Source organism: Aethalodelphis obliquidens, unplaced genomic scaffold (assembly GCF_003676395.1).
Source record: "Aethalodelphis obliquidens isolate GAN/ISIS:26980383/991018 unplaced genomic scaffold, ASM367639v1 scaffold16, whole genome shotgun sequence".
Taxonomy (NCBI): Eukaryota; Metazoa; Chordata; class Mammalia; order Artiodactyla; family Delphinidae; genus Aethalodelphis; species Aethalodelphis obliquidens.
In genome coordinates, this window is record NW_020837960.1 from 2,160,023 (window position 1) to 2,176,093 (window position 16,071).

Consider the following 16,071-nt stretch of genomic DNA (forward strand, 5'->3'; position numbering starts at 1 on the left):
CTGTCCCTGTGCCCTTGAAGGAGTCATTTAACCTTACAGAAATGCCGTCCCATTATTCCTTATAATTATGTATTTACAACATGTATAACGTAAAGGTTTAGAGTAGTAAATCAATTAAGACTCAAGCTAGTAGCTTTTCAATCAGCAGGTTACTTGTATTAGAAGGAAAGTTGAATGATTAATTAGTCTTACCACAACTTTAGGGAAGAATAATGAAGATATAGAGGATGTTCTCAAATTTCTTTTGAGGTGCGCCTACACAAGGCTGCAGGCAAGAAGTGGGGGAAAACCCAACAAGTTTTGAATAAGTTGGCTCCTGAAAATCTCATATTTATAAAAGAAACTGAATAAAGAGGATATAGTGTTAAATGTAGTTGGTATAAAAATGTCAGATGGATTCTGTTTTTTCCCCCTGTGAAATAATGGATAAACTTAAAATTATATGAGAAAAAGATAACCATAGTGAGATTATGGGAGAGTACATCTCCCTGAAGACTTTTTCTCCTTTTTGCCCTTTAAGACAGATGGAAAGAATTCAGTGATACAAGGGCAGCAACCACCACTTCTGTGCCTTTTGCAACACTGAGTGGGCACCCAGTCAATGCTTTTTGGTTCACAGATTTTCTCAAGGTCTTTTCATCTTACTTTGTACCTGCTCCAACAATGTGTATATTGCTAACAAACAAAATTTTGAAATAAAAATTACCCTTAGTGTTCTGGATATTGTTTGTTGATTTTATCCAGTCACTGTTCTTAAGGTGTTTTCATTCAGGCCCATGACATCTGCGGTGGTGTGATGGGGTGGTTGCCGGAGTACTGCTGCCTGCTTTCAAAAAATAGTAATAAAACCAAAATATTTTAACTTTCTTTTTTATGCCTTTAGGTTGGTCTTCAGACTATAACTCATTATTGTCAGATTTTGGTGCTATGTGTTTACATTGCTAGGACTCTGTACTAATAAATGTAAAGGATACCTCTGTAAAAATGAATTCTAATTTCTTCTAACATTCTAATTATTAACTATCTTACAGTTAAACTTTTGCAGTAACCCTTCCTTTCTTTATCTCTTTTTTAATGACTTTCTGTTACAATTGAGAATATTATTTGAGCATCATAGCTCTCCATTTATGCATTCAGTCTAGTCTTTGGCAGACAAGTCATAGTTCTAGATTCTTGGGCAAGCAAACAGAATGCAAATGTCCAGTGTTTTTGTTTTTTAAATATTTATTCATTTGGCTGCATCGGGTCTTAGTTGTGGCACATGGACTCCAGAGGCGTGGGCTCCCCAGTTGTGGCACGCGGGCTCCACAGTGCACAGGCTTAGTTGCCCTGCGGCACTTGGGATCCCAGTTCCCTGATCAGGGATCAAACCCACGTCCCCTGCATTGGAAGACCGACTCTTAACCACTGGACCACCAGGGAAGTCCCAGCAAATGTCTAGTGTTGATAGAATATGTGAGGGGGTGAAGAAACATTCTTCAGGATTTAAAAAATATATAATATTTTCCCTTTTTTTACCTTTTTTCTTTGATCCCATCTGAAGAAATAGAGTTTGATTTGCCCAGTGAGAAAAATAACTCTGCTATTACCTTCATAGATTACAAGATTTAGATCTTAGAACATTAACTTTCATTGACTTTTTTTTGTTTTTTTTTGTTTGTTTTTTTTTTTTTTGCGGTACGCTGGCCTCTCATCATTGCGGCCTCTCCCGTTGCAGAGCACAGGCTCCGGACACGCAGGCTCAGCGGCCATGGCTCACGGGCCCAGCCGCTACGCAGCATGTGGGATCTTCCCAGACCGGGGCACGAACCCGTGTCACCTGCATCGGCAGGCGGACTCTCAACCACTGCGCCACCAGGGAAGCCCTGTTGTTGTTATTTTTAAAATAAAAGGGGCAGCCGTTTGGCCTAGGAGATTAGCGTAGGCTAAATGGTAGACCCTGGACAGGATCTAGTTCTGGTGATCTCTCAAATTCCTTTCCAGTGCAGTAATTTTGTTCACTAAAATGCATTTGTTTCTTATCAGCCAAAATACTCACTTTTTCAAAATTTGGAAGAAAGAACAATATGAAAAGGACATCTAATTTAAAAAGGTGTTCAAAGATCTGTTTAGGTTACCTTTCCTGACTTGGCTTTGTCAGGGTATTTGATAAACTCAGCACTTTGTTCTGCATTACATCACAGACTTACTCTATTTTTTCAAGGTACCTGTCCCTCGTGCCAGGTAGACTCATTACTCATACAAATCTAGGTTATATTTTTCTAGGAAAATTAATTACTTTGTACTGGCTACATATGGCTAGCTTGTCAGCAGGAAAGCTTTAACATACTTCGGGGTAGTTTTTTTTTTTGTTTGTTTTGTTTTGTTTTGTTTGCTGTACGCGGGCCTCTCACTGTTGTGGCCTCTCCCGTTGCGGAGCACAGGCTCTGGACACGCAGGCTCAGCGGCCGTGGCTCACGGGCCTAGCCGCTCCACGGCATGTGGGATCTTCCCAGACCGGGACACGAACCCGGGTCCCCTGCATCGGCAGGCAGACTCTCAACCACTGCACCACCAGGGAAGCCCCAGGGTAGTTTAATGTAGACATTTAAGTAGTCTTTTTTCTCTTTGCACATGAAGTGGTACATTAATATATGTTAAAATTAATATATTTTGCAATACTAATGTTTTGCATGGGGTACTGGAGAATTCTTCTCTTGTTATTGCAAAGTACCAAATACCTGATTTCATAATCATGAATGAGGGCATAGGATGAAAGCAGAGATGCTGTGGGCCCATCATACACCTTCTGAATGGCCATAACTGTATGAGCTCATGTGAGTGTTCCCTTATATGTCTTAGTATTCTAAAGGATAAATTAAATGTAACAGAGCATGGTACAGCCTTGGTCCAGTATAATATGAATGTGTACAAATATTACATTTGTAATATTTAAGTAAGGGTACAAGTTCCAGGTAAGTGAGTCCATTTGGGAGCATTTTAAAACAAATAAAATGACTTTATCAGAAGTAATCACTGCTTACCTCTACTTTGTGTGCTAGACATACAATGTCCAAACAATGATTCATGCCCACTAAGAATTGGTATTCTAATAAGGTCTCACTTTGTCTTTCATAAATTTTTATATTACTAAAATATATTTTATAAAACCATCATTAGTAATGTTTCTTTGTACTTTAAAAAAATGTCATTTTTGAGCTTACAGTTTCTTTACTCTCTTCTAGGAGAAAAAAATTTATTTTCTCTAGATGGGATTTTGAAGACGTTTCTTGAATTCAAGGAATTTTAAGACATTCCTTAGAATACTTGTAGAGGAGACGTCTTACTAATTATATTAGTTGAGCTCTTAGAGTCTTGGTTGCATACACATAAGCATTTAACACGTCAAGTTGCTGGGGAGAATGCTTTATGTAAATTAGATATATTATTTGCTGAGAAACTATTTAGTGACTGTAAGAACTTGGTTCCTCTGAAGATATTCTCTCAGAGGTATCTACTGAGAGCTCTTTATTGCTCCGATTTTGTTAGATGAGTAAACTGGGTTATGTTGTTAAGTCATTAAAGCAGTGCCTGTAGTATCCTATTGGAATCTAATAAGTTCAGGCTTTTGTATGGTACAGTTTATTTTAAATAACAATCGTTATATTATGAGCAGATAGTTTTTAACAGAAATCCTATAAGCTTCATGTGGCATTGTTTTTTAGCTTTTCCTTGAGGGTCAGTGATTAACAGAACTATTCCCTATTTTGATCCTATCATGTTCTGTCACTGTTTTTTTTTTTTCTGACCTTGCCTCAAAGTGCTTTTGATGTTTATAATCGTTGTTGAAGTTCACCTGTTTTACCACTGCTGCCCCATCAATCTGTTTTAAGTCTCAAATTCCTAACATGTTTGGTCAAGGAATTCACACGTAACTTAAATGTGGTATGTCTCCAGCCTTCAGGCTCTACCCCCTGACGTGTGTTGCTAGCACATGGTTCGGGGGTAAATTTAAGGCAAGAAGTTGCTGACCCTCTAGCCCTTTTGTTCTTTCAACACTTTCAACCCCCTTTATACCCAGTAAGGAAACACAGAGTCCCAAACGGGGCTAACCTGGCACGTGGTAGACCTGTGGCTTTGCACCGCTTCTGTCTCCTGCTCTGCCCATGTTTTCTAACTCTGACTCTGCTAATTTAGCATGTGTCAGGAGTCATTCTGCTGTCCTGTGTTTCTGAAGAAAGTCAATTTAGTACAAATTGGGACCTATTTACTCTCCTTCAATCTAACACATACTGTTAGTGAGCAGGGCTCCTGTGGACATCAATTGCTATTTGAAGAAACAAACCCTCTTTAGACCTTTCTGAATATGTTTTAAACATGACCCAGCATATTTCAGTATTGAACAAAAATTAAAGCAGTGCTATGAATGCTTTGTAATTTGTTGCCTCTGTATCCTGTTACCTTTTAAAAATTCAGTTTTTTAAAAAAAAAGATATATGTACTTTATTTCTTAAACTTTGTCATTTAAGTAAAGCTCTCTTTTCATCGAGCATCTAAATTTTTAATGTTTTCTTTGAGTGATGACTCAGGATTCCTCACAAAAACACGCAGGGCTTTTCTCTCTTCCTGCTATCAGTTTCAGGGGACATATTGCTTTTTCCATACTGTCATACCAATAAATCATCCCAGATTACTTGCAGCCGCACAGTACTAAAGTATACCATGCATTTTAAAGGAAATCTGCTATTTTCTTTTCAATCAGATGAGCAATGTGAAGAGACTACGGCCACGGCTCAGTGCTATTCTCTTTAAGCTTCAGTTTGAAGAGCAGGTGAACAACATCAAACCTGACATCATGGCTGTCAGTACTGCCTGCGAAGAGATAAAGAAGAGCAGGAGCTTTAGCAAGTTGCTGGAACTTGTGTTGCTAATGGGAAACTACATGAATGCTGGCTCCCGGAATGCTCAAACCTTCGGATTTAACCTTAGCTCTCTCTGTAAAGTGAGTTTGTTTTTTCAGAACATATAATTTGCCTGAACACTTATTCTTAAATGTCAGCCCTGATTACATTACGTATTTTTTATTTTGATGTGCTCATTGTCAAGAACTTAAACTGAACCATCAACCCAAACCCAGAGTGAACTGAGCTCAACTCAGCCTCTGAACTAAATCCAAATGTTAATTTTCTCTGATTTGCAAATTCAACTGAAGAATTTTGTTTAACTGCAAAATTATGTTGTAAACCTGTGCTTTCTCGAACTGATGAAATGGAACATCAAAATATTATTTAAATCTAATATTCATTCAATATAAATACGTGCATATGACAGTATATATATTGAGCATTACTTGGAATTGCCACGAAAATCTTTACCTTTAACTATTTAAGTATCTCTTTGCATTTTTCTTTTTTGAAAGCTGACTAAAGGGAGAGAAAAGTGAGACTGCTTTATATAAAGGGAAAATCATTATATTAGGAATACACATAACTCAGATGTTATTAATTATTTTGAAATGTTTCTATCTAAATATAATTTTAGAGGAGATGAAAATTGAGTAAGTTTAGAGATTTTTTTTCTTCCAGGTTCTTCCATAGTTTAAATTTTCTTACAGCAAATGTATTCAGTGTTGTATATAACAGAGCTCTCTGTCTTAAGAAGTGGGCCATAGTAACAGTGCTTTATTGATCAGCTTACAACAAATTCTTCTCAGTTACACATCACAAGAAAAGCTTTCTCTTGTTCTTGACCTCGTAACATCTACGCTCCCTGATTAAGGAATTTGATTATTGCGATTACCAGTTAGATTGGAAGGTGAGAAACAAGTTCAACTTTAGCTATGGGTTTACTGAACAGTTGATCTCTTTGTGCTTTCATGGCTTTTCTTACACAATTTCCCTGGCTTATGCTTTCTGTTGGTATCGGTGACTTGTGAGCTTTCCCCCTCTCCCATCTCCATCTTTTTATTTTCCTCTCCTTGCTTTTCATAGCCTGCTGTGTTCAGTTAAGATTCCTAGCAAGTATTATGATGTGATTCATAAGACTGCACATTTACAGAGTGCTTACTCACCCCTGTGCCAAATGCTTGACCTGATCATCTCATTTAATGTATGTGATTAATATTTACCTGGGATAATGGGACTCATATTTTTCACATGTAAGCCATTAATTATGCTTAGATATTTTAATGGCGCTCTATACTAAAGTTATGGCAGCAGAGTTAAGAGAGAGTGGCTAGCTTGGCTAAGGAAGGGCAGTTTCACACTCAGAGAGGATCAGGAATTTGAGCTGGATCTGGAAGGACGAGTGGATGTTCCCTGAGAGGAAAGGGCATTCTAAGCAAGTGTCAACAGTTCACATTAAGGGTTATATCATGGCACAGTTGGAGCCTGGATGGAAGAAGAGTGGAGAAAATGGAAATGTGATAGTAAATGGGTCTAGATGGTGAAGAGCTTCAAATGTCACACCTTATACTGAAGGTTTTATGGAGACATGTTACTTCTGTAAGTCAAGTGATATTATCATCTGTCTTCCAGGAAGATAATTCTAACAGCAGTATGGAAGAAAGGTAAGCTGCACTTCCCAGTACTGTCACCATTAGCCATGCATATTTAAATTTAAATCAATTACTATTTAAATAAAATTAAAAATTTAATTCCTCACACTTACCATGTTTCAAGTGAGTCAGTGTCCATACATGCTGGCAGCAAATATGGCACATTTCATCATTGCTGGAAGTTCTATTGGACAGCGCTGGGTTGGGGGTGGGGGTTATAGTGGGGAGAGACTCGGTGATTGGCTGACCTGTGTCATGTGACCTGGGAGGATGCCAGAGGAAATGGATCTGAAGATAGATGGGAATGGTGAAGGAAAAAGGGAGGGGTCAAAGATAACTCCTTGCTACTGACATGTTTGAAGTAGTTGCTCAAAAGAGAAAAGAGTTCAGGCTGATTTTGGTGTGTCCATCTCCTAGCTTACCTCAGTGTCTTAGAAGGCATCTGACTGAAGCTGCCTTATTCAAATGTTTTACCAAATATTTGAGTGTCCACTATGAAACTGTCACTGTGCTTTGAGATGTTGGAGGTCTGAGTTAAGGTAGTGGTAAAGGCGTTGAAGGGGAAAGGGGATGGAGGGAAGTGTACACATTTAAGGAACATCTAGTTATTGTCAGGGCATGGTGATTATTAACTTGGAGGTTGAAGGATAAGGAGGCAAGTTAAGACTGCCAGGTTCAGGCTTTCTCTGAGAAGGGAAGCAAAGGAAGAAAAACAGGATGAGGAGCGAGGTGGGGGAGAAGTTAATTCCACACGTACAGACCTACTGGAGTTTGTTTCATAGTGCCAAGTGTCTGTTCCTCTTTAGATTTTGCATCTCAGAACTACAGCCAACTCACAAGAAGTTGACCACATACCCTCCCTTATTTCTGCCTTGAAAGAGAAGTGTAGACAAGAGATTAGGTCTGATTAATGAGGTGGAATTCCCTAATACAGTACTTGGTACATAGTAAATACTGAACAAATAGCTGTTGAATGGATAACAGTGCAGTGGACACAATGCAGTACATACAGTGTTGTGTAGAGACAATGTTATTATGTAGCTGAAAATAGAAATCCTCTCATGTTTATATACAGTCACTGATGCATAGTGATTTAAAACCTCTTACAAATACAATGCATGCTGCTACGATTTTACTATAGTCATGCTGCAAACCAGTTAATCTGTCTCCAGGTAATAGAGTTGACTGTATTTTCAGTCAGTGGTACTGGCTATTTTGATCATCCCTATAAGGAGCCTTATGTTGTACAAGAAACAAAATAAATACTACAACTTCATATTTTTTTATTAGCCTACATGTCAAGTAGGCTATATAAGCATATATTGAACAAGATGATATCTCATCATGTTTGTCATCAGAAGTAGCAGCTTGATCGTTGACAATTGTGAATTCCACACCGAGTGTAAAGCATTTGGTTTGATAATAAGCCCACACACAGGGAATTCCATATTTATTTGACAGTAGAAAGACAGGGTAATATTTTAATCTGTTCGAACATGCTGGGTAATTATATGACATTTACTATTCTATATCCAAAATCTTTACTTTTAAATGCCCTTTATAAATTTAGCTTAAGTATGAACAGTGTGTGAAAATTCATATTAAATTGTTAACTTTGCGTTGTTTAGAAATAAATACAGGAGTCATGAATCCTGTATGCACTGTAGTTTGGTTTTAGGGTTTATATTATATATTTGTATACATTTGTAATTGAGATGACTAACTACAATAAATGAGTTCAGAGAGAAAAGATTTTATTTTCTTTTACTTTAAGATTCGATAGGGTCTGTGATAAATAAATATAAATGTTAAATATGAGATATAAAGTAACCATAGACTAGAATGTATTAAGATGTAAACATAAATTAAAGTAGACGTATAGGTTTGAGGCTTTCGGATGGAAAAAGTGAAGTGCAAAGCATGGTCATGAAACTTTTCATGAGCTAAAAATTGTGGTTTCTCTTATTAGCCAAAGCTGAACTTCACGAGAAATTTTGCGTTTGTGTCATTATAAAGGGAAAATACAGTGTTGAGCAGTGTTCCTTTAAACAGCAAGTGAAAAAATCCATTTCATGAGGTTCTTTCTTTTAGAACCATCTCCCCTTCTCTCCTCCATCTTCCCCTCCCCTCCCCTGACAGATATGTACTCAGAGCCTCTTATGAGGTAACACTCCAAGAGAACCCTCATAGTAAGATACATATGTACTTTTCAGTTACAGTAATGCTATCCCTAGTTTAATCAAAATGGTGTAAGTATTCAATACCTTGCTTTCTGGCGACTTGGCTTTTTAAAAGGATAAACCTCAGACTATATAGAAGAATGGACAGACTGCTTGTCATTCATAAAATCCTCCAAAGATATTACTAAACTTTAGATAAATTTGGATAATAAGCAGTTTGAGATTATATTCTTTTTTCAGGACCTGTATTGGTTAATTTGTATCCTTAGAAATACAATCAGCAAATAGTAGGTGCTTGCCTGACCAGAATGCCCACCTAGAAAAATTTGTATGTCATTAGTGTTGAAATTAGTGATTGTAGTGAATCTGTGCGTAGAGCCAAGTAGATCAGCATTCTAGCAAAAAATGAGTTGACTCAACCATCAAAGTTCAACACCAAATTAAATATATGAGATGATTTTAACTTGTTATTTAAAAAGCAGACGTTATTAATCCATGCACAAAGACTATAACATGTGTTTGATAATGTTTACTAATGTCTACTGAAATGTTTGATTCCTGAGTAACAAATCATCTCAATCAATACAACTGGATGATGGAGCTGTAAATTGTAGCTCTTTGTTCTGTATAACTAAATAAAGTGACTACCTGTATTGGGATAGTAAATATAAATTTTGAAAGAGTTTACCAATTGTAATAACTTATTTCTATCAGTTTATGCTGTTATTTGGGGGGAAATTGCAGAAAAATTCACTATTGATTTCCTCTATAAATTTATCCATATCATTACTTTGTGGGAAATTTTCTGTTATCAATAGAATATGCAGTTAGTTCCTCTCAAAGATGAAATTATCAAAGGATACATAGTAATGGGGCTGTTGGTGTTGGGAGTTAGGTGATAAAAGGCAGTGGTGGCAGGTCAGATTGATTTTTGTCTAAGTTATCTTTTCTAGTGCATGAAATTCTTATCTGGTCTGTATATTTCTTTCACGAGCACAGGCTAACCAAAAGTAGAATAACTTCACCAAAGCTGTGATGGGGAAGATTTTTTAGAAAAAATGTTTAGTTTCCTCATTCTTTAATGCTGTCACCAACTCTAGTGAGTGATTTCTTAAAGTTGTGAACAGCTCTCCTTGTGGGACATCAATTCTCAACCCACAGTGCCCTTTAAAAAATACTGATGCATCAGCCTCACGTCAGATCAATTACTTCAGCATGTATGCATGTGGATCCTGTTTAGTGGCATTTTTAAAAAGCTCCCCCAGGTGATTTTAATGTGCAGACTGAACTGAAAATCACTTTGTCTGTCTTCTGCCCTGCTTACTTATCCCAGAATGAAAACCCAATTGGTGGCCTGGAACCAACCAACCAACAAACACACAAAAGCAAAACCTAACCAACACAAGAACAAAATCAGAAATGAAACAACTCTACTTCCTCACTTAAGGATGAGAGGTGAAAATATTTCCAAAACTACTGCTTTTCTTTCATGCCACGCTGGACATTATTCTGAAAGGAAGAAAGGGAGTGAAAGGAGTATAAATCTCAGGCACGTGGTGGAACTGAAATAAGTTGATGGTCAGTGTTGTGAGTTATTTTGCAGGACTTGACCTTGGAAAGTAGAGTTTCAGTGATTATGAAAAGCAGGAGGCAAATCCCTCTGCCTGTCACAGACAGTTTCTATTTCATAAGGCTGTCACAGTCACGTGGGTTGCCACTGTGAATCTTTGTGAAATTTTGATTCTTGTATATCACCTTTTCCTTTACTCCATGAAGTTATTTTTAAGAAAGACTTCTCCCAAACAAATCCATTGTTCCATCTGCATTTACTGTTTTATAAGGATTTTAGAGGGCGTTTTTTTCTTTATCAGATTGGAAAACCACCCTAGTAAGTTTTGGCACCCTTCGAAAATAAAGCAGTTTTTGGCCAAAGACTTACAGATAACAAATGCCATTCTTATTTTACATCCAGCCAATTAAATCACTGAAAAATACTGACTTCCAAAGCAATGTGAAACTGTTTAGAGTCCTTAACCCTCTTTGACTCATTCGTTAACACATTTAGTCTATAGCATTTTCCAGGAATTATTTAATTAGCTTTACTAAGTAGTGTTCTTGGTAAATTTATTCACATTACCTTTGTTTTTTCAGTTACTATTAAACATTGTAAATTAGAATTATTCCTTTAATCAAATTATAAAAGATAAGTGGCTTTGCTCATGAACAGCAAATGCACTGCTTATGTGCTGTCGTCTCACCACTCTCAAAACCAGCATTGCTAATCTGTCAAACTTCCTTTCCCTGAAGCAGACAGCCTCAGAATCCTCCTTAACACCATGCTTAGAGATAGCTACTACCCATCAGAGGTAGTAATGAATCTTACCAGCCATCTTTGGTTCAATCTAGTCTCCTGTTTTTACACATTTTATAAATGAAAATAAAAAATTAAACAAGATACTCCATTCCTGATACTCTAGGAGGCTTTCTTTTATCAAAGGTCTGGATCAGAGACAAAACATGCAACACTATTATCTGTATAGTAATACTTAGCCAATAGTATTTGTGAACATATGTGCTTAGGTAGCAGGGAAGAGTCTGATGATGAAATGAGTGCACACCAAAACCAGACAAAGACATTATAAGAAAGGGAACTTATAGACCAATATCTCTTATGAACATAGATGCAAAAATACTCAACAAAATATTATAAATCAAAGCCAACAATATGCAAAAAAGAATTAGATACCATGACCAAGAGGGATATATTCCAGGTATGGAAGGCTGGTTTAACATTTGAAAATCAATTAATGTAACTTATCAAATCAACAGGCTCTAAAGGAGAAAAGCCATTTGACCATATCAATATATGCAGACAAGGCAGCTAATCAAGTACAATACCCATTCATGATAAAAACTTTCAACAAACTAGAAATGCAGGGGAATTTCCTTAAGTTGATAAAGAACATCTATAAAAACTACAGAGAGCATCATACTTAATGATAAGAAACTAAATATTTTTCCACTAAGATGAGGAACAAGGAAACATGTCCCTTCTCACCATTTCTATTCAGCATCGTACTGGAGGTCCTGGCTTAATGCAACAAGACAAGAAAAGGACATAAAAGTATACAGATTGGGAAGGAATAAATAAAATTGTCTTTGCTCATAAGTAAAATGATTGCCCATGTAGAAAATCCCCCAAAATTGATCAAAAAAAAGGAAAGAAAGAAAAACACTTTCTGGAACTTAATAAACAATTAGAACAAAGTTTCTGGATATGAGATTGGCATTAAAATGTTGACTACTTTTTTAATATCAGCAATGAAAAATTAGAATTTGAAATAAAAAATGGAATATCATTTACTTTAGCACCAAAAATTTTCTACAATATTTGTATGAGGCAGATGACAAAACTTTGATGAAAGAAATAAAAAAAAATCTGATAAAGAAATAGATATCCCATGTTCATGGAAAGGAATATTCAATATTGTTAAGGTGTCAGCTCTTCCCAGCTTGATCCATGTAGTCAATGAAATTCCAATCACAATCTCAGCAAGTAATTTTGTGGGTATTAACAGATTGATTCTAAATTTTTTATGGATATGTGAAAGACTCAGAATAGTCAATACAACACTGAAGAAGGAGGAAGAAGAGGAGGAGGAAGGGGAAGGACTGACTTCAAGACTTACTATAAAATTACAGTAATCAAAACTGTGGTATTGGGGGGGAAAATATATAGTCAGTGGAACAGAATAGAGAGCCCAGAAATAGACCCACACAGGTATAGTCAACTGATCCTGGACAAAGCAGCACAGGTAATTCAATGGAAAAGAATCGTTTTTTAAAGAAATGATGCTGGAAAAACTGGACATTTATAAGTTAGCCATTATTTGAATTTAAAAACTTCTGCTCTGTGAAGTGAAAAGACAGTCCATAGAGTGGGATAAAATCTTTGCAAAACACCTATCTGACAAAAGACTTGTATCCAAAATATACAAAGAACTCTAAAACTCAACAATAAGAAAACAACCCAATTTTTTTAAAAAGGCCTGAACAGACCTCTTACTGAAGATTTACAAATGACAAATAACTGTATGAAAATATACTCAACATCATATGTCGTGAGGGAATTGCAAATTTAAAAAAATGAGACACCATTACACATCTATTAGAATGGCTAAAATCCAAATCACTGACAGCACCAAAGGCTACTGAGGATGCGGTACAACAGGATCACTCATTCACTGATGAAAGGAATGCAAGATAGTACAGCATCTTTAGAAGACTGGCAGTTACAAAGCTAAACATAGATTTAACATAGGATTCAGTTATCACATTCCTGTTTACCCCAAGGAGTAAAAAACCTGCATACAAGTAGCAGTTTTATTCGTGGTTGCCAAAATTTGGAAGCAACTCGAGAAGTCCTTCAATAGCTGAATGGATAAAACCCACTGATATAGTCATGCATATAGTCATACAATAGACCAGCGATGGGGAACGACAGGGGGTGGCAGATGAAGCTTCGCTTGCTCGCCTCCCTGCTGCTCACCTCCTGCTGTGCGCCCAGGTTCCTAACAGGCTGTGGACCCATACTGGTCTGTGGCCTGAGCGTTGGGGACCCCTGCAATAGACTATTAAATCAGTCATAAAAAGAAAATCTCTTAAGCCAAGAAAAGACATGGAGAAATGCATAATACTAAGTGAAAGAAGCCAATCTGAAAAGCCTCCATACTCTGATTCCAACTATATGACATTCTGGAAAGGACAAAATTATAGAGATAGTAAAAAATTCAGTGGTTTCTGGAGGTTTGGGGGGAGGGGGAAGAAGGAAGAGATGAATAGGTGGAGGACAGGGGATTTTTCAGGATGTTGAAACTATGCCCTATGACTCAGTAATGGTAGATACGTGACATTATGCATTTGGCAAAACCCATACAACTTTAGAACACAGAGTGAACCCAAAAGTAAACGGAGGTTAATAATTAATAATAATGTATCAATATCATCAATAAAGGTACATAAATTTTAACAAATGTAACACATTAATGCAAAATGTTACTGATAGGGGAATTTGTGTATGTGGAGGGGAGAGTATATGGGAATCTGTCTTTTCTGCTCTATTTGTCTTAAAGTGAAACTGCTCTAGAATATAAAGTCTGTTAATTAAAAAAATTAAGAAGTATAAAAACCATTTAATTTAAAATTAATGTATTTGAGCCATTTATATTAACTAAAGAACACTGAGCTATTTTAAATCTCTTGTGAAATAAGGGAATAGTGTAAATAATAGAACATTGAACAATATAATAATGCAACAAGATAAAATTTTACTAAAATGCAAAAATGCTTTTCATGCTGAAGTGCTCACTGAAATCCAAGAGAAATATGTTTAAAATATAATTCAGAGATAGTGTGTCTATGGAGATATAGTAGAAGTCAGTTTAATTATAGAAGCTGACATTATTTAAAGCATTTTCTTCCTTATTTAATGTTTCAACTCTCATCATTTTAAAATGAAAACTAAGCAATAAATATGTTTTTTAATATGTGAATGCTATAAATTTATCTAATATCTATTTTACCTAATATTAGTTTATTGCTACCTATCTTTAAAATCACTATGAAAGTTTTATTATAGGTATTAATAGTGATGGCAGTGACATAGATGATGCAAAGCATATTGTTTAATTTATGTTAAGATTTTAAATTTCCATTCATTTTGGAGGGATACACAGTATTTTTAAAAATTTAATCAGCACAATGATTGATTTTTAAAAATGTATTTATATATATCAGGAAACAGTTCATTCTATAATTGTAGTTGGTTTCACTAGTGAATTTGAACCTACGCATTGACTTTTTGAGCTTCATATCTGAGCAATTATGATATATTCTTTGGCAGTTCATATTCACACATCCATTTTCATGTGGATACATGTAACTTACACTTAGAGATGTTTCAAACATATACAAAGCACCTTATTCTGCAAATGATTTAAGATGGAGTATGATGTTAGTAGATATACTTGGTTGGGTCTGTTAAAGATGAAACTTTACAGTGTCATTCAACCATATTTTTATCATATTTTGTGAGCACTGATCTATTAGCAATATGGAAAGACTTTGCATTTGAGGTAAGATTCAGGTAGCATTTTATTAATTGTATAGATAAAACAATAGAAAGAATGCCATGCTTTTAGAACTAGAAGTGACCTCAGGATAGGGGTGTAGAGGCTTTCCAGGCTAGAATTAGCAGGTTATAGGGCTTCAGTGTTTTAAATTGCATTAATGAACACTATTTTACTGTTTTACTACTATTTTTATCCACTGTGTTTTTGAGAATTTTGTTTCTTTTGATGCATAATAATCTATATTAAATAAAGATTTTGTAGAGGAACTGCATTTTATAGTGGTTAAGAGCTTTGGATTCACACAGAAGTGGGTTCAAATAAATCTTGGCTCAACTGGATAGTAGCTATGTGATCTGGGGTATGCTACATGATGTTTCACATCTCTTTTGCCCTCTTAGTACCAGTTCCTTCCTCATAAGGATGGTGTGTGTTTCAAGCACTTAACAAGTTTGTATTATTTGGCCAATCCCTGTCTCTTAGGAAGTGCCACACAAATAAGAGTGGCTGCTGTTGTCCTCAGCATTCATACTGTTTACAAGGTAGGGTCTTCTAGAATGTTCATGGAGCCATTACAGACCCTCATAATTTTGTCATTTTTCTGGTGTTCAGCAATGTCTACAACATCCAAAGAGTCAGTGCTGTCTGGATAACGTAATTGAAGTATAGGAACATGATAATGGGGAACAGCTACTAGTTTAACAATATTCTTAAGATAAAGTTTTATTATTCAAAGTGTAAGGGGTTGTAGTTCTTTGGATTCTGAAAATCACCAAGACGATACTTAGTTTTTATTTTAGGAATTTTCTTTCTTGTGACTAAAACAATGGAATTTTCTTTAAATGTCATCCAAGTTCGTGCTGAATAGCTTAAAAATATTCCCAAACCTTGCATTGTAGCTACAAAGGAGTTCTATCCAGACTGACAGCTAGGCCATGATTTATTACAGGATCTGCTTTTAACATTATTTTGTCTAGAATGAAAAGAGCGGTTGAAGAAACTCCATCCATCTTTTTGTTTATTTGACATCTATGCCACATTAAATGTTCCTTAAAGAAACAATATATAAACAAGAAATTCTCCTTAACAGTGACGATTACTCATCAGTAAGATAAATCTCTTGACAGTGATACCAAAGGAATCCTGTCAAGCAATGTCGGTGAAAATTTTTAAAAAGCATATTTTTTAAACTTAAGAATAAATTTTTAAGCCAGATATTTTAGCTTCA

General features: G+C 35.9%; 1 protein-coding gene across 2 annotated transcripts in view; it reads left to right on the forward strand.

Moving 5' to 3' along the window:
- DIAPH3 (diaphanous related formin 3) overlaps positions 1 to 16,071 on the forward strand; it is a 546,908-nt gene that overhangs the window by 292,868 nt on the left and 237,969 nt on the right. For both annotated transcript variants that reach the window (XM_027116137.1, XM_027116138.1), the window contains one exon: positions 4,742 to 4,981. In XM_027116137.1, the coding sequence (XP_026971938.1) occupies positions 4,742 to 4,981 (240 nt within the window). The remainder of the gene's footprint in view (positions 1 to 4,741; positions 4,982 to 16,071) is intronic.